We start from the raw sequence: 24,291 nt of genomic DNA, 5'->3' as shown, positions 1-24,291 counted from the left end.
ACACACACACACACATAAAGATCCCAGACAAGAGTTTTCAAAAGCTTATCAAGATTTAATTTTGGTTACAAAGATACAGCACATAACACTCACACACAAACAAAAAAAAGATAACGCATTCAAAAACCTGTTTAATTGGATGCTATATTCAATGAAAAAGACAAAAACATAAGAAAGACTAAGAATATGCTTAGAGCAGTTGCCCCTTTTTTAAGTATTCCTGTTTTGTTTTGGTTTTTTTCCCTTTTTCAAAATTTCACTTGTTTTTAATTCAACCATCAGAAAAGTGAAAGTCAAAATAAATAGAATCAGAGATAACTTAAATGGACTTCAACAAGCTCATAACATGTACCATAGCTCTTGCAAACAGCCGCTGATTCTGCATAAAAAGTTCAAATACGTGAACTGCTTAACTGCTCACATCTATATGTACAAGACAGCAGCTATTTCATACAGTAGGTGATGCTGAGCAAAGTAACTGCAAATGTCTGCCTGAAAGACACCCAGTCTCACTTTCTTGGAAAAGGTGTGTAGTATATTTTGTGAAGACTGATAAGCAGCTCATGCAGATTTTCCAGCCTAATTGGACCAAAGCAGCAACTTGGCCTTGCAGCACCAGCCAACATTTTCTCTTTGCTCCTTGCATGAATAAATACTTCTAACACATAATGTTGCCAGGCTATGTCTGTCATTCGTACAGTAAACAATTACAGATTAAATGGATTCTCAAACTGAGTCATAATTATTTTTTGTATTGTGTTTACATAATTCGACCAATTAATGACAACCCATTCAAAACAAAACAGCAAGTTATTTCTTTACAGTTAAACTAAAAGTCAGTGACAGCTGAGCTGAAGCTGTCTGCACATGGAGCTTAAGGCTGACAAGTAAAAATAATGATCGTAGGGGTTTCTGTGATGTTCTGCGCATTTGTTTACACAGAGCAAAAATGCAGTTACATGGACGGATGCAACTACCACTTCGCCACATGTTTCAAACCGGTCACGATGACGCATGAGAACGAACAGAGAATTTTTTGTACCAGTTTGATTTGGAAGCTGTCAACAAAAAGTAAAAGGCCTTGTATGTGCACCTGCTGGGGCTGAACCTTTTCCAGCATGATCAGCGCTGCAGACTGAGTGGGTGTTTAGCATTCATCCCGACACACACACACACACACACACACACACACACACACACACACACACACACACACACAAACCTGCTCTGTGCTACTGCTCTGCTCGAAATCAGTCATTTATTCACAAAGTTCTGACTTTGATATTCTTCATCTTTAAAGATAATCCTAATCCTAAAGATACAAAATTTAACATTTGAATGCTCGTCTCGACCTGTCTTACCTAATTGATATTTCTTGTAAGTGATTTCTTGAGCGATCCCATACAAAAATCAACAGTTGAACATTCGATATGTACAAGATATCATACATAATGCAGTGCATAAAATCACATAAAGTCGTCTACTGTGGATGTCAGGCCGTAACTTTATGCACTGTATTCTCAAAATGTATTTGAATCTAAAATTGTGTCTTTTTAGCTGAAGAGTGCATGATGATGACATTTGGGTAACCAAACCAGACCATGTTTTATGACAGTGCCATGTGATAAATCATTGTTAACATTTCTATGCCGCTAGTAAAGAAAAATGGAAGTATACTAATAGTGCTTACAAGTATTTTCAGATGGTATTTGGACCAGGTTACTGAAAAGTATTGTGGTTTTTAGGCCTCATGGCAGATCTGAGCTCTGATCTCATACCAAAAGAGAAGGACAACTATTTCTTACACTTCTGGGTGGGCATATAGTATAAGGCAAACATTTGACAATCTGCCAAAATCCCCACATTCAAATTGCTATATAATTGCAGGGAGGTAAATTTCCCATCATGGCTATGGTCCATCTACACTCAAACCAGTTTGTGTCATCAGGACGTCACCCTTTAATGGCCAGCTTCTGTTCTCAAAATCAATCTAGCATCTGTACTCAAAAAAAAAAGTCACTCTCCCACCAGCCACTCTCCCCATATCCTGTATTCATCCGTCTGTCTGGCTATCACTCGACCTGCTCCGGCTCAGCGTCCATGCAAGTCTCCCATGGATTCCTGGGCATGTGCGGCATGGAGAGAAGCAGGAGGGCGATGCCAGTGAGGAAGAGGAGGACGAAGCCTGAGCAGGCACATGCGAATGACCAGGAGTAGTAGTATTCGAGCCAGATTGTTTCCTCGCTCTCAATCATGCGTTTGACTGATTGACGCATCACCTCGAGTGAGATGAAGGCACAGAGACCTGGGAAGAAGACATGATGCATAAACAAACTGTAGATGCTACAGTGAACTTGAAATGTTGTTGGTTTGACTTGAACTCACCCGCAAATGCAAAAAACATGCCAGCAGGTTTGAGGAGGTAGTCTCTTCCTTTGCCTTTACCGGTACATGATCCCACCAAACAGAGAGAGCCCAGGATGATGAAGGCCAGACTGAAGATGGAGATGGCTGCAGCCGAGATGTTGTACTCTGGAGAGAAAGAGTGTTGACATGATGTGGCTCATGCATTTCCTTGGACTGTAAATCAGTCTTAATACAACATGAACAGTTTTACATTGTTCACATTATATACTGGAATTAAATGAACTTTTTTTTATTGAGTAACTATTTCAGTAAAGCTAAAACCCCTCCCTTTAGGATTGCTTTTATGCTTTAAAACATGGAGCTACGTCACTTTTCTTGTACTGCTTTCAGACACCTTTCACAAGTATTTAAACCTTTAAACCCTGAGCAAATTGGCGCAATTTCTTTTGAAGACATATGCAAAAAGGCAATGAGCAATGTGGTAAGAAGTGTTCCACAAATTGCAAGAAACTAATAGATTTAGAAAGTTGTTTTAAGAAAGTTAGGTAGAGATGTCTAGAAAAGAGAAAAAAGAAAAAGGCTAGAGAAAAACTTTTCATAATTATAATTAAAATCATGTCACAGAATTATTATAGTTTTTAAGTTTTCCAGGTCATTTCCGTATATGTTTAAACTTTCTTTTCTTCATATTTTAAAGATTCATTTTCAGGTCATTTTGTTGTATGTTTTACTACTTTCTTGCTAGTTTTGGGGTCATTTCTTCTTTAATTGGTCATTGCCTTCTTCCCATGTTTTTTTTGGAAAGAAATCAAACCAATTTGCTCAGGTTTCAAAGGGTTAAAGGCACACTTCAACCAAATGACCATTTGTATATCAGCGAATCAGTGTTTTACATAGTGAGGTTTTAGCATAAATGCATGTGTTTGGGAAGACCTGCAGCATATGACTGGATAAATGAGACTTGGATTAAACTGCACGGATTATGTGAGAGTTTGTAAATGGTTGCTTGATATAGTTTTGCTGTTGTTAAATGTCATCCCCTTTTACTCCATATCATCAAGAATTTTCTCAGTTTTTGGATTCTTTGTTCACCATAGAGGCAATTTAACTTAACATGGGGTGAGTAACTGATAAATAATTTTGTGGGTGAAGTATTCCTTGAATTAGGCCAACAATCCATTTAATGTATTTTTTAATTTATAAATACAAAGACAACAACTTGTGGTCAGAGCAGTACATGAGAAACATCACATTTCTTACAATCACTTGGAAGACAGTGCTTTAAAAAGCTTAATGAATTATTGGAAAACCACATACTCTTGGGAAGCTAGTGAAAACAGACAATTTGTTTTTTAATTGCTTCAAGCCTGAAGCCTCGTTGTAACCTTTTTAACATAATGTTGTCACGATCTAATTGGTTTTACATTTTGAGTCACTGTGTTATACTATATCCTTTACAAATGAGCTGGTTTTCCATGAAAGTTTCCTATGAGTGTATATTTTCAGAGATGTTCTTAACAATTCATTAGTGTCAGGTCAGGCTTAAAGGATTAGACTTGCCTTGTTCTATATTTTTCTTATTGTCAACAAATCCCCTAAAGAAAAAAACAAGAATGTATTAGTACATCTCCTTTAAAATGTTTCAGAAATGTATAATTTCTATTTTTTTATGCTCAATTATTTCCTAAAACAGCTACTACTACTGTGGTTTGTAAAAAACATTAAAAAAGAGAAAATAAAGTGCATTGTTTGGGACTATTGTCAGCAGTGGGTAATACACATTTGGTGCTTTGGTGAGTATTTACAACAGTTAATACTATGTATAATACTATATTCTGTGTTTTAGTACTTTTGGACAACAATGGAGCTTAAAAGTCTTTAACCCCTTATGACTTATGGTTGTTTCTATTTTCATATACGACCCCACAAGAGTGTTTCCTAAATTAGCACACCTTCCCCCTACTAGTTGAGATCAAGTTTGAGGACATGGTACTGTGATGATGATAGGTTGTATATGAAAGTTAATGGCTGCAGTTTTAAACACCTGGTTAATGTTGTGAAACAGTCTCAGTTGCACTACAACTGCTTTTTTTAGGTTTAGGTTTTTAGGTTTAGAAAGAATATTTTTAGGTTTAGAAAGGTTTAGAAAGAATATCATGATTATATTAACTTATGTATGCCAGATAACTATCCAATGTAATGAAGCATATATATGTTACATGATGTTTTGTAATCAATATAACTTCATGTTGACTTTTGGTTTCACATGGGACACAAATAGTAGTCTCCTGGGTGAAAGTCCTGTGTCTGTCTGACCCAACCGTCTAATTCCATCTCCTCCTTACACATCAGGCACATAATATCAGGCTTCAGCTATGCAGGTGCTACTTGTTGGTAGGGTCAATTCATTATTGGTTTTGATCTAACTATGGGATTTATTGAAAGTAACAAAAATGTATAGAGTATGAACAGACTTGCAGTAAAGGCAATAATCGTTACATCCAACAAACAAATAAACTACATGAAAGTAATTTGTTTACAGATACAGGCCGTCTGTGTAATAGGAACAGCAGCTGGCTTGTTTTTCCGATCAGAGAAGTGGATAGGATGTGAGGCCTTTGATCTGCCGCCTGTTCACTTGTGAACCATGCCCAGGGGAGACGCCCTCCTTTGGGGGAGAGAGCCTTCATCTTCTGCTGGCAGGGGAGGATGGGCCGCACCCTGAACACTGTGTGTTCTCTGAGATACTGCACGTCAGTGGAGCTCGTTGGCTAGCTCAGCCTGAAACACCCGAGTTTCTCAACACCAAGAGCAATGTAGACATCAAAAGATACCTGCATGTTAGTCATGCAGGGCTCACTCCGTTGGACTGTTGAAGGATTTCTTAGAAATGGACATTATTAAAAAGTCAACAGCTTGCAGCAGTGAAAGGAAAAAAAACACTGATTTTTGTGTGATATCAAGGTCTGTGAGGCAATATATTATAGCTTTGTTTGTCATTTGTTTTTAGGACTTGCATTTTTATCACAACTTTCTAGTTTTTTGGCCACTCAAAGCTCTTTTACGCTACAGATTCATATTCACCCATTCACACACTGGTGGCCGAGGCTACTACACAAGATGCCATCTGCTACACCTCTGACACAGCCATTGGAAGTACTTTGTGTTTTAGTATCTTGCTCAAGGATACTTTGACATCCAGACTGAAGGAGCCAGGGATTGAACCAGCGATCTTCTAAATAGTGAATAACAGGCTCTACCTCAGTTGACACAGTGACAGTGAAGTGGGTGTATCTCATAGCGAAGTGGGTGTGTCATAGTGAGGTAGGTCTGTCACAGTGAAGTGGGTGTCCAATCACCATGTTTTCATTCCAACTCGTGACATGCTTCAACTTTGCCAGTGGACTTCTATGTCTAAATATTACGTTTTAGGTATCCTTTTATCTTTACGGTCCAGAATGCCACTACAGTGATGTCAACATATGCACATGCTGGGATGATGCTGCATGTGGTTATGTTTAGACAAAAACAGCACATGGCAACCAACCCCAGGATGTCAACAAATGCACATGCTGGCACAGACAATAAGGATTAGCTGACAATAGTTGGGATTAAGGGAAGGAGCCCATGGGTAGGTGTAGAATGAAAAATCATCACATTCAAAAGAAAAGCACTGGCAACCAGCATCAAAGTCTGGGTTTGTTTGACCCATCCACCGCCCCTCCCCTCTGCACTACAGGAGCCCTCACACTCCTTGTATTAAATCGTTATCAGGGTTTCAACCTGAGCGTTCCGCTGTGTTTTATACACGCAAGACAGGTTCTATACAGCCATGTTCTCAAGTGATGCTGCTCGTCAGCGTAGCGGGCGGATGTGGCAGGTGCCATCTGGATATCTGTTAGCATTTAATAAAACTGCACCAAGTTCGGTTTGGCTGCGTTCTCACCTGATGTCGTCTAGCGGCATTTCATGCACATGCGGAAGGTGTCTTTTGCAGTTGTACTCTAACGCCAAAAGCACTGACAAATCTGTGCTATTTTATGAGTTTGGAATGAGAACAGTCTGGTCCTGTAGTGAAGTGAGTAATCTGCAAGATTTCATCTAGACCCTAACTGGACCCCATGTTATTTTTTTGTCTTTTGAACTTTATTTTAGGGTTTTCTGTTTGTGTTTTTCCTTGTTTCATGTATTCATCATGGTCAGTCTGTTTCCTGGTTTATTTTGTAGGTTATCTCCTCATGTGTCATGTCTTGCGTTACTTCCTGCCTTTGACTCTTCACCTCCTGTTTTCTGTCACACCTGTCTTACATCAGTCTCATTAGTCCTTCCTGCTCCTGAGTTTGTCCCAGACAGCTGCACACCTGTCCTGTATTAGCCTCATTAGTCCTTCCCCTCTCCTCAGTTTCTTCCAGCCAATCAGCTCTCTGCCTGTTCTTCTACCTCATCAGCTTATTCCTCTCGCTTGAGCCTCTCTGCACTTTTTCTCCACCTGCACTTCATCCCCTCGTCAGTGTAGTTTGTATTTAAGCCCTGGTTTTCAGTTCAGGCTTTGTTTGATCCTTGTTCTGGTCATGCAATGTTCAGTTGCTGTTAGTTTGGATGAAAGAGTGATCTTTTTGAGTGTCTGTTGTCTGGTGCATTTGGGTCCACCTGCTCCACCTTACACCACAACCTAAAGCTGATAAAATGCTGAGAATTATTCAGTTTTGACAAAATGTTCCTACTTTAAACGGAGCAACATTCTAGACTTCACAACACTGGTCCAGGGAACTCAAAGTTCATCCAGATTCATTGTAAATCATCTCATGTGATGCTTTTTCGGCCAATGAAATCTGTGCATTCCAATAAGCATTGCCACTCAAGAAGCAGGTGACAACAGTTGGAGAAATTAATGTCGCAGAAAAGTAATTTCACATGGCGTGCTCTAGAGTGAAAAGTAGACAGCAAAAAACAAGCTTTTAAGCAAGAATAGACTCATACATGCTCATTCTCTCTGTCTCTAAATGGGTGGGATTTTATTGATTTGTAAAATATTAACATATCACCTCCTATGTTTACATAGGTACATTTTTGTGGAATTATTTATGTATAGAGACACAAGGTTGTGTTGATCGGATCTGGATTAAGCGTGCTGACCATTTCACATTTTTGCCATTTTCTATACACACACACACACACACACACACACACACACACACACACATGCAGGTAAAACTGTATGTCTGGCAACAGTAAACACGTTTGTTAGTTGTTTTTTTTCTCCATGTTTTGTGTGCCCTGAAGAAGAAGACAGTCCTCTAAAATAAGACGACACAATAGAGTTTGTGTCATATTGTATAGTAAACTTTTGATGGTAAATACATAAAGAAGTTCTAAACACCCAGATTCATTCCTCCAGCATCCCTGACTGTTCTTTACTTGCAAGATCATCATTACACTTCATTTGTTCTCTACTGGCAAACTCCCGATGGCAGATAAGCGTCTTACTATGCGGATGAATGTGCCCATGGTGACATATACATCTACTATGTTCATTCAACCTTATGCACCATTATGGTATAGCCAAATGACTAAGTCAAGAGTGAATAGCACTACAGGGAATTTAGGTCAGTGCTGCAGTCATTCCAGCCAACTTGCAGTGTATGTCTCAAGGGCTGGCCATCAGCACTGAGATACTGCATGTATGTGTGTGTGTGCGTGTGTGTGTGTATGTGTATGTGTGTGTGTATTAAAGGATGGGGGAGGGGTACCTATGTATTCTTGCATTAGCATCCCATGCACAAGACTTTTTGCTTTTACACCCCAATAATTGAGTGTGACAGTGTACCACATGTGCTCGGTCCCCTAATGCATGTTACATTGGAGGGTTGTCATACAACATGGCTGGGTCTCAGTATGGTCACAGCTGTAAGAGGGTCACTGGAAAGAGTATGGAAGGAAGGGGGGACTGAAACAAACACACACACACACACACACACACATATAAAGCTATGAAATGTTAACTGTACTATATGTACATAACATGTCTCGCACTGTTCCTGAGGCACCATGGGTGAAACATGGTCAGCCTTGTGTCAGTACGTGTTGTGAGTTCTGTTGCTTAGTGAGTGACCTTTGACACCTAGCAGGCGGCCGTCATAGAGGAAAAAAACTTCCAATGTAAAACTGTCAAAAAGTATTAGTATATGTGCAAAAATCTACCAGTATAATTCCTGACAGAAAAAAATCTGAAGTACACTATAAAATCACTTGCAGTGCAGTGCCAGTACATTATGTATGCGCTCTGTTTCTGCATAAAGACACATAAAGTTTTGCCAGATATGATTTGTGTAGGCATATTGACTTCTAAACAGTTGGACAAAGGGTAAAGATAAAGGAAAATCCATTTGCCTTTCACCCAGAACGTCCTTATGTCCTATGGAGGGTTTGTCATTGACAGTCGGTCAAACACCTGCGGTGACATCAATGACTTTTCTGAGATCAGAAGTGAAACATGAATGAAAATCTGAACCCACAAAGCATTGCAGCAGCAGCAGCAGCAGGTGAGGTCAGTTGGGAATAGATGCTGCAGCCAGCTTGATGTTCGACTTCACACAGACTGTGCTGTCCTAATATTTCAAGTTACATATTCACAAAATAAATTCACAAATGGTGGAAGCATGTAACCACCATTGTAGAGCTGATAACAGAAACCTACCTTTTTGTGTTTTATATTCAAATATCTCAGCATCTTGCCCTGGAGTGAAGTGTCTGAAGTAGGTGCAGTTTTCCTCTGTGGAAAAAAAAGAAATAAGGATTTAGTTCAAAGTTAAACCTATGTTAAGTGTTTTTTTGTTTACTTTGAGGCACAACAACAAGCTCTAAACACATCACCACATAAAGTTGCTGTAGCTTGTAAGTTAAGCCCCTTTTTCTGCCCCCCCCTGTCAAATATTCACCCATATTTAGCTCTATTTTGGTCTCCACCAACTCTTGAGGGAAGTATCTGGCTCTTGAGCTGCTAATGATGCTTAACTGCTTTGACAAGCTTGTCACTAACCACGCCTATATGCCATAAAACAAACCTAACAATTCCCAGACATCTGTATATCAGTGAGTCATTTTTTATGGAGGTACATCAACATGACAAAAAGAACAAAAAACAAAATAACCCTAAATCACCATTCCATCCTAAAAGTGGTCAAATTCATCATCAGCTGAATCCAGGGTTATTGTGAACTGGAATTCATGTGAGTGAGCTCAAGACAAAGTGGTTGAGAGATGGCCATTACAGGAAACACTTGTGAGTTTGCTCCATGGGCCTCACTATACAGAAGATCTAGGTAATATTATACCAAGATGGGTTTTTTTGGTCAGTGTATGGGGATTGGTATTGTTTAAAAATGATGATGCTAGTATCAACACCAGTACCCTTAAAGTGATACTGATACCTTTACAGTACCTCGTTTGATACCCATAATATGAATGGAATGGCGTGTAGTCTAGACTCCACCCACACAAACAGAGTGACACTGTAAGCATGTAAAGTTTACTTTACCTAAAGATTATTAACAGATTTAATGACAGAGACAAGTTGTTTCGGTGTTGCTGTGAGCTTGTTGGGACTCTTGGCCCTGAGCTGGATGTGAGCCACCGCTCTGTTAGCTCATGCTAACTGGTTCAAAATGTTGAAATGACCACTCGCTGCAGTGGTCCATGGCAGCAACAGAATGTGTGCTGATCAACTGAAAAAGTTTCAGTATTACTTAGTAATGGGTTATTTTGATAACCAGTTTTTTCATGCACACCTGAGCAACTTACATAGGAATAAGAGCGTCCTATCTCATCCATACATCCACACTGTAAAACCAAAACAATCAGCTAAAAAAACCCTACTGTGCTCTTTGGTTCATAGATAATTCTCTGTAGGTTCTCCACCATGAGCCTTTCACATTACACAGTCATTTGGTCTTTATAATTAATACTTCACAGGATTTGATTGAACTATTCTTTTATGGTTTTTTTTGAAGTTCAGTCATCTCTCATGAAATTTCATGAAATTAAATTTAAATGTCCTTATATGCAAATACATCCTTTATGCATAAAAGGCGAGGGAAGCATCAAGAAAGGGTCATGTAGCGGAGACATGACCATAATCATTAATTAGTTGATTAAAAATGCACTGCTTTCAACTAGATGACCAGAAAGTGTTGTGTGGAATATTTCTGTTGTGTGCTCATTCTGTGATTCTCTGTCTTTGTCAAGGCAAATCTGAAGTTCCCTGTTCAACCGAATTTAGTTGGTGGCAAATAAATCAAATTGTTTCACTTCAACACACATTTTATTGTCTGTTTTAGAATTCATTTTAACTCGCTTTCTTCCTTTGCTAAACCCCTGAACTATTTCACACTTCTTTTTAAATATTGCCCTGCATACTTTTGCACCATATGTATCATATGAATGTGATACTTTGAATACTTCACACTATCTACAGTCTATTTACATTGTTTTTCCAAAAGCATCTCACACATTGACGCCACCAGGATAATATTACAACTAAAATCCCTGCCTGATGCCATGCAGACGCTGGTCTGCTTTGTGTAGTTTGACTGTCAAAGTAAAAATGGTTACAGCACTCATCACAATAAATTTTTTTTCATGAGCAGACGCGGTGTTAAACCTTTGGGATTTGCACAAATAAAGCCAGGCCGCTTTATGTGATCACAGGCTGGTTTTCTTGAGTAAATATTCTTTGATGCTTTGCCAAGTGTAAAAAAAAAAACCCCAAAACAGTTTGGTTTCCTTTCAAATATTGATTACACTTGACTTATCTCATACCACATACATCCTGTAGGGGTTTTAACATGTATATATAGATAAAAGTAGTTGATCAAGTGCACTCAAGTGCGGCTGGTACTCAACATCTGAGGCTCCACTTCATGTAGCATGTGTTTCTGAGAGCAGAAGAATGTCTTAGCAATTTAAAAAAAATAAACAAATAAACAAATAAAAATCATATGAGTAAGAATGATGGTATAACCTGAGAGGGTGAGGACATTTATGTACAGAGTGTAACACCAGATCACCTAATCGCATTAAAAGTCAAGTACACATCCATGATGGTCCTGCTGTCTTCACTCACACACATGTCCCTAATCCCCTTTGACATACATCTCAGCATAGGACATCAGCAAAATGCTTTCATGTGAAAATATGCGATACTGCATGGTATCGTATGATGGTAAGAGCTTGATGAACCGTGCTGTCAAAGAAAGGCAGTTTTCCTATGTACCCTGGAAACCGTGAAATTAAGCTAAAGGGGATGTCAGATGGCTCTACCGGGAAATGAGTTATTTGATATAATAGGCACAAACAATATCTCTGAATCATAGTTTTCCAAGCCAAGTCAACATTGCAAAATCTCATTTGAAATTACAGGCTTTTAATGCTGAGGGTCAGCACAATACGGCATACAAAAAAATATGTTTTTATGAATGAGGACAGGGACTGGCCATAAAAAAACAGAGGTTGTTACTAAGCAACAAGCATTCACTATTTTCACTGAAGAAGGCACATATGAGGGCGCGATAGAGGCTCCGTAACTAGTTGTACTTCTGAGCTGAACATTCAAAAGGGAGGCTGAAAAATATCTCTGAACTTAACACATTTCCCAAAAACTATGAATATTCATGTTTTTAAGGAAATGCAAATCCATCCGACAGTCTGCTTTATTCCTTTGCCTCGGCATCAGACTTTCAGCAGCATGATCTCTGGATGAGATAAGATTTCAGGCCAAGTAGCTCTTCATTTGCTAAATGCAGATCTGGTTTGTTATGTGTGTTTAAGTGGAGACACTCGGCATTTATTAAGCCTCAGAGTGGATGCTTTAAGCTCATTATCCGTATCATGCTGAATTATTCCAACATGTGACTGTGTGCGTTGCCTAATAACACCTTTTTGTACTATCTTTAGAGCTTCCATGAAAGCTGGTGGTCATAAATTAATCTGTATTCATCTGTACAAGCACGCCACCACAGGCAAATACACTTGCACGCACCACTGTACCACTTGTTGCCACTCCTCGCCCTGCTAGGCTCTGCTGACAAGCTCTATAAAGCCTCTCGTGTTCCTAATAGGGCAATCTGTCATCTTTCCAGAGATCAGGAGAGGACTTGTGATTAGCAGCATATCTGCACATTGGAGATCACACTTTTTTATAGCTTTAGTGTGCACCGTCTATTTGTTTTGTCTGCGGAAGAAGTTAAGTCATGCACAGACTTCTGAGCCTGGGGTTTTGTTTGGCAGCTTTATCTGGGGTTCATAACCCTCCTCATTCCTAGATCCATCAGCAAAGACAAGTGAAGACAACTTCAATTATGTTGTTGCAGGGTCAACACAAGTATGCAGGCCACCAAAATGAATGTATTTTTCTGTGGAGCCAGGCTGGTGACGATGCTAACATTTTTTGGAAAGTCATGTACAAAATGTATTAATATAAGGAATTTACATTTACAGTACCCTACATGTGACTTCTGATAGCTGTTGATACCCTAACCCATGACTTTTCAATGACCCATAAAAAAAATAAAAATACAATCTTGCCCCACTTGCCTGGCATTTTTCAAACATATCAGGACCTTTTTAACATAATTTCAGGTAGCTGGCATACATGAAGAGAGAGGGAACACGAGGAGAAAATGAAGAAACGCACATAAGGGTGAACAAAGCGTCACACATCAATGCAATTTTGTGCTACACTATGCCAACTCTACAAATATTTAAATGAATGAATAAATAAATAAACAAATGAATAAATTAAAAAAAACTGTTACATTGTCAAAGTCCATGATTTTGACAAAACTTTCAAGGATTTTTACCAGTTTTACCAGGTTGTGAAATTACATGACATTTCCAGGTTTTCCATGCTTATGACCATGTCCAAATAAATAAATTAAAGTTTTTAAATCAGCTTTAAACCTGCAGAAGTATTTGAACACATGACTGTTTAAATACTGCAGACATGACTGGTAATTCCCCATCCACATATACAATGCCGCTCCCACGGATGGTCATTTGAGTGCCTATAAAGGCAAAATACCAGTGGCACCACTTTCTTTTTGGACTATGCATTCCAGGGAGTGTCAAGTAATTTGAGTGACTTTGTGGGGCTGCACAGAGATGTGAAGCTGCAGGAGGCTCTCGTGGGAACACTTTAGTGGGACAGCAGCTCTCAGAGCTATGCCTGACCCTTCCAGGCGGCCCCGTCACTCAGAGGAGCGCTGCACTTGGCGTGCACACTTGACTCTCGCAGCTTCCACCCAAGACAGCTGAGTATTTACGTGGCCTGTATTTATATCCACAACGACTGCTTGCCGAGGCAGTTTGCACAATGTGATTAAAAAAAATCACACCCTTTCAGTTACCATGGGGAGGACATTTCATTTAATTAATCGCTGGTCTTTGTTTGCTGTGAGAAAGAACGGCTTTGAAACATATTTGAGGCTGTTTATTTTCAGCTCGCAGCAGTTCAGACAGCAAGTATCAAAAGAAATCCTCTTTCATGAAATGAAAAGAAAGTAAGAAAACTCTCTCATTAAGGGTGTAGGTTGTGTTTCAACACACATGTTAACTGGGAGTTAGAAGGGGGCTTCCCCAGAAAGTCTCAAACACTTTGTGTTATTTTGTTTGTGCCCTATCTGCAAATAATTTATGATGGAAATGTGTTTAATTTAATAAAAATAAAAGTCCTTTTCATGATTTTTCAAGTGGCTACCTCTGAGCTGATAAATGAAGCCAATGCGGAAGTGCCAAAAAATGCATCAAATGACCACTTTGGACTGGCTCCAAAACAGAGTACATCCATGTTTAAATGGCCAACTTTACAGCAGAAACAAACATGGTGCAAAAAACCCCAAAAGGATTTAGTCTTTAAATATATATAACTATCAAGGGTTTTTTTTTCTGATTTGTTTACTTTTTATTAAGGACCAAAGTTATGAACCACTTGACACAGAGGCCACTTGAATGACAGGCACCACCCTTTCATCCAAATACGGTCACTTTCGGCACCAAAATGCCAAGACGGTGATTGTCGAATGTCGAACTACTAAAAATGGCAGTCCAAGAAGCAGTGGGTAAAATCCTAGCAGCTACATCCATTATTTTTCAGTCTACAATTTTAATAGGGAAGGCACAAATGTACACGTTCTAAATATTAAGAGACATGTATCCTGTGCCTGTCAGGTACATTTTCGCTTGATAATATTCAATAATATTCTCTTTCTTTGAGCTGAAATGACATAAGTCTGCATTATACACATTTAAAAAAGAAGTCCTTGAGATCACTCCAACATTCCCCCACTTTGTTGGCAGTACACCTAAACAAATACTCAGCCCATATTTTCCAGATGACTGTCCCACGTTTAGAGGGACCTCCTTACTCAAGTCCTGCTTTGGATCAGAGGTTGACAACTCTCTAAAGAAGTGCGGCTGACTATGATAAACAATAACGTTCCTGTCCAAATACAGATTTCGGGACAGGAGAAACCCCTGGAGGCTGATGGAACATCTATCAGGTTTACACTTACATACACTACATAAAGGCTGCCGAGGCAACCATCACAGATTACAGATGGATTTCTATTGGCATGAAAGTTCTGGCTCTTTGCAAATAAAATAAATTAAAATTAAATGAATTTAAAAAACTCAGTTTCTAAATATTTATAGATACCCACTGTTAGTGAAGTGGCTATTTAAAGTCCATTCTTTAGCCATCTGAGGTTAGGTGAGGAGTTTTGTAAAGCGCACACGGAGACATCATGAATTTATTACCAAGCTCCGGTTGACTTTTCAAGTGAAGTAAACCAAATTCAAACATAACAATTAAACAGAGATGTGGTCGGAGAACTGTTGCGCTCCGCCATCTAACCCTCAAACAAAGAAAAAACACTCCCCTTTGAAGGCCTCCTATCAGCACTTTCATGACCAGAGAAGCCAGGTGAAGCGCACATGTCACACAGACATCAGGTTACTCAGGTAATTTAAGATTTAAAATTAAAAATAAAAATATTCATCTAATTTATTCATCTTAATTAAGTGTCTGGAGTAACCAATTTAGTAATACTAAATAAAGTTATTCAACTCAAATATTCATTTCAACATTTTCTTTTCTGAATTCAAAAGACTTTAAATCTGGCTCCAGCTGTGCGTATAAAGGCTCTTGAAGCATTTGCCACTTGTCTTTACAATCTGATGAATTCCCTTCATGCTTGGGTGAGCCAAGCTGATTTAGTATATTCAGCACATGGCTGAGATGCCTGCACCAATGATTCACTCATTTCACCTGCTCCTGGAATGGCCCTGCAGTGCAGTGCAGTGTTTCCAGGATTCCCAAAAGTCTTCCCAAAACAGCGACATATTGTGTTTTGTAGCTTTGTGAGTTGGACAAATTTGGTGAAAGGTTCATGGTTAATTAACATTAAGTGACACATCAGGGTTAGATAACCATCAACAGTCAGATAATGGTTTCTGAGAAGCTGGCGGAGCTCTACAGAGGAGTGACTCTTACAGCAAGTCATTGAGAGGTGAGTCACTGCCAAGATATCGACTACTCAACGATGTTTACCTCCATTTTATTCAATTACAATCTGCTTTTCATTCAAGCAGCTGTAAGAGCATCTGTTATCATAGAGGGGTTATTTTGGGACATTCTTAGCAAGGTGAGTGGATGTTGTAGCACAATTTTTATTTTCTCAGTTGGCCTGCTGTTCCATGCACTGACTAAAGATGGTCAAGGGACGAATGAAATAAAGCGTTACAAATGGGGAATAGTGAAATAAAGTAACTTTTATTTAAAGGTGAACTATGCCCATTTTCAAAATTCACACGTTTATTTCTATGGTCTAATACAGTCCAATAATTTCAGTAAACATGAACATCTCTCCCAAATTCAAAAACTAGGTTGCTCAAACTCAAATGTATAATGTCATCAGGTATAAAGTCTGGAGCTGCATTGTAGAAAATAAATGGCGTGTCCCCTTCTAGATGAATCTAAGAGCATGGAGGGAATTGTTTTAAGTATATGGGTGCATTTTCTGTTTGAACACTGAGTACTATACAGTTGTCTAAGGCTTATTTGGGTGGGTCAACAAAATCAGGCTCCCATTTACTGTCTGTGGAGCAGCTCCAGATTTTATACCCCTTGGAATCACAAGTCTTTTCAGGCTTCTGGCTTTAAGAGAGAATAGCTCATGTTCACAAATATTGAATGAACTTCCTTAGGCCATGCAAATTACGTATTAGAATTATTAATTTAGGTGGTGTTCCCCTTTAAGAACAGGATGTTCTTAGTTATTTTCCGCTACTTATTATGAGCTATTTTAAAGTAAATTTCCTTAGGATGCTCCATAGAAAGTCTGCATATATCAGGTGCACCCGTAATGTATGCAGCATCAGTTGTCTGCAGGCTGGTTATCTCTATAAATAGAGTGGAGACACTAGTCAGTAAAATCAGCTGTTGTGGTGTTTGCTTAGTGAAAGCCTGAAGCCTTGTGGGAGTCCACAACTCATGCTTCTGGCTGATGTCAAATGTCATCTGTGGTCTGTTTAAGTCTTTACAGCTAACTGATAGCTAAGGCTTCCTCTCAAGGCCCTGTCATGGGGCCTGAACTGACTGAAAGCTGTTTCCACCCTCTCCATCCGGCTTATTTAACAGGACTGGGGACGGAAGTCTTCTGGCATGTTTCAGATGACAAAAATCAACAATGCTTTCACAATAAAAAAAAAAAATGTATAACTGTATGTAAGGCTGCATGCATGTCACTCAGAATAGCATCTTTCTGCCTTATCACATGGACGCTTATGAAAGTTTAAAATGTCATATGACAAGTCTAGTGATCCTGGATCTATTCTTAGAAACTTCGTACCTCAGAGCTGAGAGCAGGATAGCATAGAAGCACCTCACAGTCTAACTATATTCATACACTATAGAATCACACCTTTGCTCTAAATGGTACAGAATCGTAGACAAACAAGTGAAATGTAACTTTCAGCTTTAATATTTCCTCTGAATATATTTTCTCGTACCTCCAGGCAGGCTGATGGGTCCACAGCCATGCCCCTCCTTGTAGTTTTCTGAGCTGATGTAAATGGACTTCTTGCAAATCCTCCACAGGCCGAAGTGGGCCGCCTCGCAGGTCTCATTGACTTTCTCCACCTTTGGGCTGAGCACTGCCCAGTGGTCCGTTACCACCGCCGTGAACATGCAAGCCATGCCCACCAGCAGCACAAAGATGGCAATCTTTATCTTTGTGCGCTTGTGCATGTTTCCAGGTGATGAGATTTCTCTTCAGTAATATTTTCCTCCCTGATACAATAAAAATGATAAAAAAAAAACTATAAATTATTTCTGCAATGTGAACACACTAGTCTGTGTCCCAGGGGCTTCTTCCCTCAGTGACTGCAGCAAGCCTCCCACAAAGTCTCCTCTCCTTTTCTCTCTCTGCCTCAGACTGGTGTCCTCTCTCCCTGTCGCAAATCTGTGCCTGTGGTTCGAAGGGAAAGGGGCCAGACTGCTCTGTCCTAGTTTCAAGTCCCCTTTTCCCTGCTCACTTGCTGCACAACTGGGGGGCTGCAAGTTAAGACTTACAGCTGTTGAGGTACATCAAGAAAGTTGATGACCAAACCAACTGTCTGCCATGCTGGGTGTGGGTATGTGTTGGTAGGTGTTTTGCTTGGGTGGGGGGTCTGATGCTATAAATGTGAGCGGTGAGTCAAGTTGTCAGGCTGTCTGCTTATCCGGTTACAGTACCACTGGGTGGAGATGTGTAACGTGCCATAATAAGTGCACTCGCATAAACAGTATCTCTTATCCGTATGTACACGCAGCTTTCAAAACGGACGCCTCAGCATTGTGAGAATAGTTCTCCACACATCTAGTTTCCATCCATCCACAGGGGCTGTGTTTTCACTCTCTGCCTCAATACAACTGTGTTGATTTGTCTCTGTAAACTATTTACAAGAAGGTGGATGTGTTTATAAAGAGCAGCGCCACAGCTACAGTTGTCAGACAACAGGAGGGTTTCCCTGACGGAACGATGCTGCTTTCAGTTATTCCTGTCAGGATGCCCATTTAACTCTATGTGTCATTGTCCAGAGACCAACTGTTGTCTTTATTGAGATGTGCAATGTGTCATCTCAATATTATCAAGTAAAAATCTTTTCTCATTTGTGTTAACATCTCAGAAGTAGTTTTAAAAGGCAAAATCAGTCATATCTTGACCGCTGTACTTGTTCGAGAAATATTTCCTCTTTGCGGCAGTGTGTAGTTTATTTAGTTGTATCGTGGAATATAAGTGGATAAGTCAACCTAAAGGCCCTATAGAAGCGACAATACCTATCTAAAAAAAAGAAAGAAAAGAAAACGTAAGCTTTTATAACTGTTACAAATATGTTAAATTCACCAAGCTGTAAAATAGAGATTATGAACAAAAAGCATTAAACCACTGTTTGCTATAGAAAGATCTAGTGGAGTAATGGCATCCTGAGCAAAGACTGAAGCATGGGGACCTGGATATATAGAGAGACTTGGATACAGCACTTTAGATGGGGCCCCATTCATTCTTATGAAAGTTGCTCAGTGGATCATGAAGCCAGTATAGTTTTTTTCCCAGGTATAAAATGATCCATATCTCCTGCATTTTTGGGCCCATGGAGTAAGCACATATTGCTGGCTGCGCAGCTTAATTCTGGTTTAGCGTAGAATTTAACACATTTCGAAACTTACCAGCAGGAAAAGCACAATTGTAAATAATGAAATGAATGATAACTGAATTCTATTTAGCTGCTTTGATTTCAGGTCCCTACATTCTGACTTGCCATCACTCACTGGAGCAGTTATTAGTGATAAAAAATCATAGATATTTACTATTGATTGATGTGGGTGTATGTATATATTTAGTTAATATAGTATACAGTAGGTATAGTATAGGTTTAAATGGATATAGCATAGGTTTAGATGAATGAGGAAGCCAGGAGTGGGATTAAATACGTTTTTTTTCTTCTTCTCACTCTTTTTCAAATATGTAAACAAAGTCATTATGTATTTGATCATTTCTTTTGCTTTATGTTTTTCATTGTCTGTACTTATTACTTCCTTTTTTTGTGTGTCTGTTTTTGTATAATAATTTCTCAATTCCTTTGTTTGCAGATTCGAAATAAATATATATCACCTCAAAATTAGTAACACCTGTGCTTTTCCCACTATGACAGGTTAAAATGTCTACTGTGTGAAAGGCCTATTGCAATGACCATAGCAAAGCACAATATTCACGGTTGGTGCAAAATGGTGAAAAAAAAGAGAAGTGCCTGACCTTTGATCCTGAGGCTCTTTCACCAGCAGAGATGCACTAGTTTATAATATCTAACTGCAGTTGAAAGAAACACACCAAAATGCATCAAACATCAAAATGTTCCAAGAACAAGATAACTAAAAGCTGTGCCATTACAGATTTAAAGGCCTTTGATTTCCCTTTAATACTGTAAAATGTACTCTGTATACTGTCACTGTCAAAGAAGAAGAAAATATTCACATTCACAAATTCTTCTCATGTTCCAGAGCTGTAACGTCAGTGGAGGAAAAAGTGGAGAAAAAAAGAAATTTGATAACTCCCCTACAGTAAATCATGGTGGTACATCTCTGTTTGTCTTTTTTAAGCCTTGGCCCACTTTGAGTTTCTTTAAAAGAATTGTGACCCACTTCCCCTCGGCGTGAATACAGGCGCCCATGAAAGTGAAAAAAGTTGTCACAGCAACAAAGTAGAATTTGGGAAATCACAGCAAACCTACACACACATCAAGCTAACATATGTATGAGTGTCGTCCCTTGCTGAGGGATCTGCAAATTGAAAGTGTTGGCACCCATGCTGGCCTTTATCACATTTAGGTACATTTGGGTGATAATTTTAGCAGCTTTTCTACTTTAATTTTCACTAAATAGGTTGTTAAGAAAATAACAAGTAATTCAATTAAAAGAGAAATGTTTAAACCCTTTTGATTTCTTATGTTTGTGAGGCCTTGCGGTCTCCATTGTAAAGCCGCCTTGAACTGATTTTGCTATATCATATGTAATGTGTAATATACAACATGTTCTCACTCCCAACTTGTCAAATAAGGAAGTTATGACACTCCAGGTACCCTTGTAGCATCAGTTTTGGACTTGTCATTTTCCTTGTCAGTTTTCACTAGTTACAAGCATAATGTCTAAAAAAATAACTTAAAGTGTGTGGCACCAAAACTACTTTAGGTGTGGGCAACAAAAATACTTTATAAAAAAGATAAGGGTTTGGGTAAAAATATACATGTTTCTTACTTTACTTCACTAACATAAGTAAGTTACCTTGTATGTCATATGATGTATGCCATGCCATGTGTGTCACACAATGTGAATTATGTTACACAATTTAAAAAACCTCATTGTTGACTTTTGGTTTCACATGGGACAGGAAAGTTCTGTGATTGGTTGACCTATTCACCAGCCTGACCAACTCCCTGTGTGGATTTTATTACCCTTTATACCATGTCAGTTCCTCTGAGTGTCTATTGCCATTGATTGGTTTACACTGGAGTTAGTTGCAAGCCTACTGCTTCTTATAGAACTGCTAAGGGTTGACTTGTGCATCAATATCAGACACCAAGGGCCACTGACCAAGCGGCTGTATTTGCCAAGATGGTAATGAGAGCAGGTCTTAATATACCATTATAAGCTATAGAAGATGTGTACAAAACTGAAAATAAGGCTCAGAATTTCCTGATTAAAGTCTGGTATCAGGCTTTATGTTATGTATCTGCCTGGGTGTCCTTAGCTACCCTATAGGTTTGGTGAATTGGTGACTCCCTGCATGTGTTATTCGAGGACAGAAAGCAGCCTGTCCAGTGTGTATCCTGCCCCTCACCCTATATGAACCGGGACAACCCATATTACCCCTAACTTCCTTTGATCTATTCTTGGCATTTAGGACTCCACTTTGGAATGCCATTACCTTGGTTTTGCTATTTTGACTTTAAGAGTCTAACCTCCTAAATGCGTTGAAATCCTGATTTACAGCAGCTGTTTTCCTGAGTGTTTGACGAGTTAAGGTTCTGTCAGGTAATGCAGGGAGGCAAAGCTGAATATATGAAATCTATTTATTTCAATTTAAAAGCTATAAGTCAGACAAACAAGCAATCTGAATATGTCACTTTTGACTGGAAAATTGTGATCACCATTTTTCCCTATTTTAAAACATTTTTTAGATTAAATGTTTATTAAATGTTTATAAACGTTTGTCCAATCATAAAAAGTAATTGAAAGATTAAAAAATAATGACAATAATCGTTAGCTTTAGCTTTAGTAAATGTATATAAGTTTCAAACTGTCATAGTTTGGGGGTTGTGTTATACTGTGGACTTTGTTTCGGATTTTTCTGTTTTTATAGTTTTTTCTTGTTTCTAGTTACTGATGTTCTGTTTCCTGTTTTATTTTCTATTTTTACTGCTTGTGTCACCTGTGCTTTTTCTCTGTCTCACCATCTCTCTGTCTCTCTGTGTGTCTCTCTCCCTGTCTCTCTGTTTCCCTGATTTGTTTCACCCGTGTTATCAGTCTTGTCTGTCCTTCCCTGTCAGTCTGCCCTGCACACCGTTTTCTGTTCAAGTCTCATTTGCTCCAGCCTTCTTTAGTTAACCAATCCCTGTGTTGCCCTCCTGCTCCTGTGTCCACCTACCCAGCTGGGTGTCTTTGTCTCGGTTAGTTTCTCTCTCTACTTATTCCTGTGTTTCTCTTTGTCCTTGTCGTGTTCCTGCCCTGTATTTGTTTCAGTCTATTTTTTGTTAATGTTTTGTTTGTACTCCCTGATTAGAGAAGGTATACTTCCATTTCATATTGAAACTGGTAGGTATGGAGGGGTGGAAGAAGAGAGTTGAATTTGCCCAATGTGTGACCTTAAGGAAATAGAAAATGATTATCAGTATTTGTTCTGTATTGTCCTTTTTTTCTGGACGATTCCTGAGGAATTGTCAACTCATACAAAGACTGAAGTAGATTTGATAAAAATTGATAACTTGCAGCAACTGACCTGGCTGTTTGAGAAAGAGACATTTAAGTAAGCAACTTATTTGGAGAAAGCCTGGGACATGAGGAAAGAAGCATTGTTCCAGTAGATGCATGTTGTGTATTTAGTTGTCTTTGGTTTGTTATACTTCATTGTTATTGTTGTTATCATTTTTCTTTTTCTTCTTTTCTTTGAATAATTTTGGATCTGTTCAGATGGAATTATGATTTTTTTGGCCAGCAATATTGGAAGTTACTATGGACTATTTTTCCTCTTTTTGCAAAGGTGTCTTAGAATCCCATTGAGGATGGGCCACTAGGTGGCAAGACACTAAAACAAAATAATTCATTCATTCATTCATTGTACTCTGTATTTTTGTTCACCTGTTGGTTTTCGGTGGATAATCTTGAGCATTAAAGCTCGCTTTTAGTTTGTACTTCTGGCTCCCTTTTTGTTTGTTCTGCATTTTGGGGTCCTCATGCTGCCTCAAATGTGACACAAACAATATCAGTTACATATAATTCATGATGTTGAGGAACACTGTGACACAAAGCAAAGCAACACTGTTTACACAACTACACCAGTTGCTGTTTGCAGTCAATCAGTCCACACACAATTAGTTGTTGGATAACAGACATTACTGAGTCTGTGACAGTGATGGACAGGAGTCACACATCATCACTGGCCTGGATGACTTACCAGATCAACAATCCACAATGAACCCTTAGTCAATCCAGTTCTTTGCACAGCTCAACATCATTTTGAATGATGACACTGACATAATGACTTCCAAAAGAGCAGCAACCCCTGACCTCACACACATTGGCTGCTTCCACCTCTGACCTCTGTTACATTGAGACTGTAAAACTGGAGCTGTAAGTGTTAAGTCTGAGTCCTCAGGGAAGCTTCTGGCTCCTCAATCATCTTCCATGGAAACCTTATCCTGGGGCTAATGGTGTGGACACAACCTGAACCACAAAACCATATTGATTGTAATCACAGAGGACACAAGGTGATATTGATTATGACTTACTCTGACTGCTTCTCAATTGCAGGGATAACACCCTAATGTTACGGTCAAGAGAGTCATTGATCACTTTTTGGTCAAGATAATCTATATTTCAAACTACTGTGCAGCCATCTTTGGTCTTAATTGTTAGAAACCAGCTTTATTTTGGCGTTATAAAATTAAAGTGTGTTGATGCACCAGGCCCATTCCAGCTTTGGACTTGATATAATGATGGGATTGCATTTCTGCACACTGCATACCAACCTAATGTGCGTGCCAAATATTCTACTATAAAACAAAGAAAACTCGGTCTGTCTGCATCCATTATTCTCCTCAATGGGTTACCCAATCAATCTGAAATTGCACATGGCCATTGAAAGCTGCCATAGATAGAGACTGACGAAGCCCTTTGTCTCGTTTATCCACTGCCAGTGACTGTTTTGTATAAAAATACTTTATTAATAACGCTGACTTGCTTTTTCTTCTGCCCATGACGTCAATGAGTGAAGAAACGGACAGCGCCACTCTGGCATTGCTACCCATGTTGTGGCTGAACGTGGAATTGCAGCTTTTATTTTTCAGTCTTTCAGAGCTGTTAAAAACCAATGTTCATTTTTTTAGCCTGTTTATTTGCATTTTTGGCAAAGTCTGCACCAACATATAGCTACACACATCCCCTGAAGTCTGCTTGTAGTTGTGGTGCACATATCCCTGGGTATGGACCATGTACAGTCTATGGTATGGACTAACGTTAAACTGAATGGAATTTTTAATTTTGTGCAAGAAGCAAATTAATCAACTTTTGCATAATTAGTCTTTGAAGGTTTTCTCTACAAAAAGTTGGAGGGTGCG

At 39.0% G+C, this 24,291-nt stretch overlaps 1 protein-coding gene across 1 annotated transcript; it reads right to left on the bottom strand.

The window, feature by feature from the left end:
* Nucleotides 1-34: 34 nt before the first annotated feature.
* Nucleotides 35-17,970, bottom strand: LOC121942528 (voltage-dependent calcium channel gamma-1 subunit-like). The gene is made up of 4 exons (XM_042485756.2): nt 17,431-17,970; nt 9,065-9,139; nt 2,386-2,532; nt 35-2,305 (listed from the first exon to the last, which is right to left on the bottom strand). The coding sequence occupies exons 1-4, from the start codon at nt 17,666-17,668 to the stop codon at nt 2,073-2,075; spliced, it is 693 nt and encodes a 230-aa protein (XP_042341690.1). The 5' UTR covers nt 17,669-17,970; the 3' UTR covers nt 35-2,072.
* Nucleotides 17,971-24,291: the final 6,321 nt, after the last annotated feature.

Source organism: Plectropomus leopardus, chromosome 3 (genome assembly GCF_026936395.1).
Source record: "Plectropomus leopardus strain MGB_pleo_1.0 chromosome 3, ASM2693639v1, whole genome shotgun sequence".
NCBI classification, from domain to species: domain Eukaryota; kingdom Metazoa; phylum Chordata; class Actinopteri; order Perciformes; family Serranidae; genus Plectropomus; species Plectropomus leopardus.
This window is presented reverse-complemented; position numbering and strand designations above follow the sequence as displayed.

Coding starts and splice junctions, on each gene's coding strand:
- LOC121942528 (XM_042485756.2), bottom strand. CDS start 17,668: ATGCACAAGCGCACAAAGATAAAGATTGCCATCTTTGTGCTGCTGGTG. Junction 9,140..17,430: donor ACCCATCAGCCTGCCTGGAG/GTACGAGAAAAT, acceptor TTTTTTCCACAG/AGGAAAACTGCACCTACTTC. Junction 2,533..9,064: donor TGAATATAAAACACAAAAAG/GTAGGTTTCTGT, acceptor CTTTCTCTCCAG/AGTACAACATCTCGGCTGCA.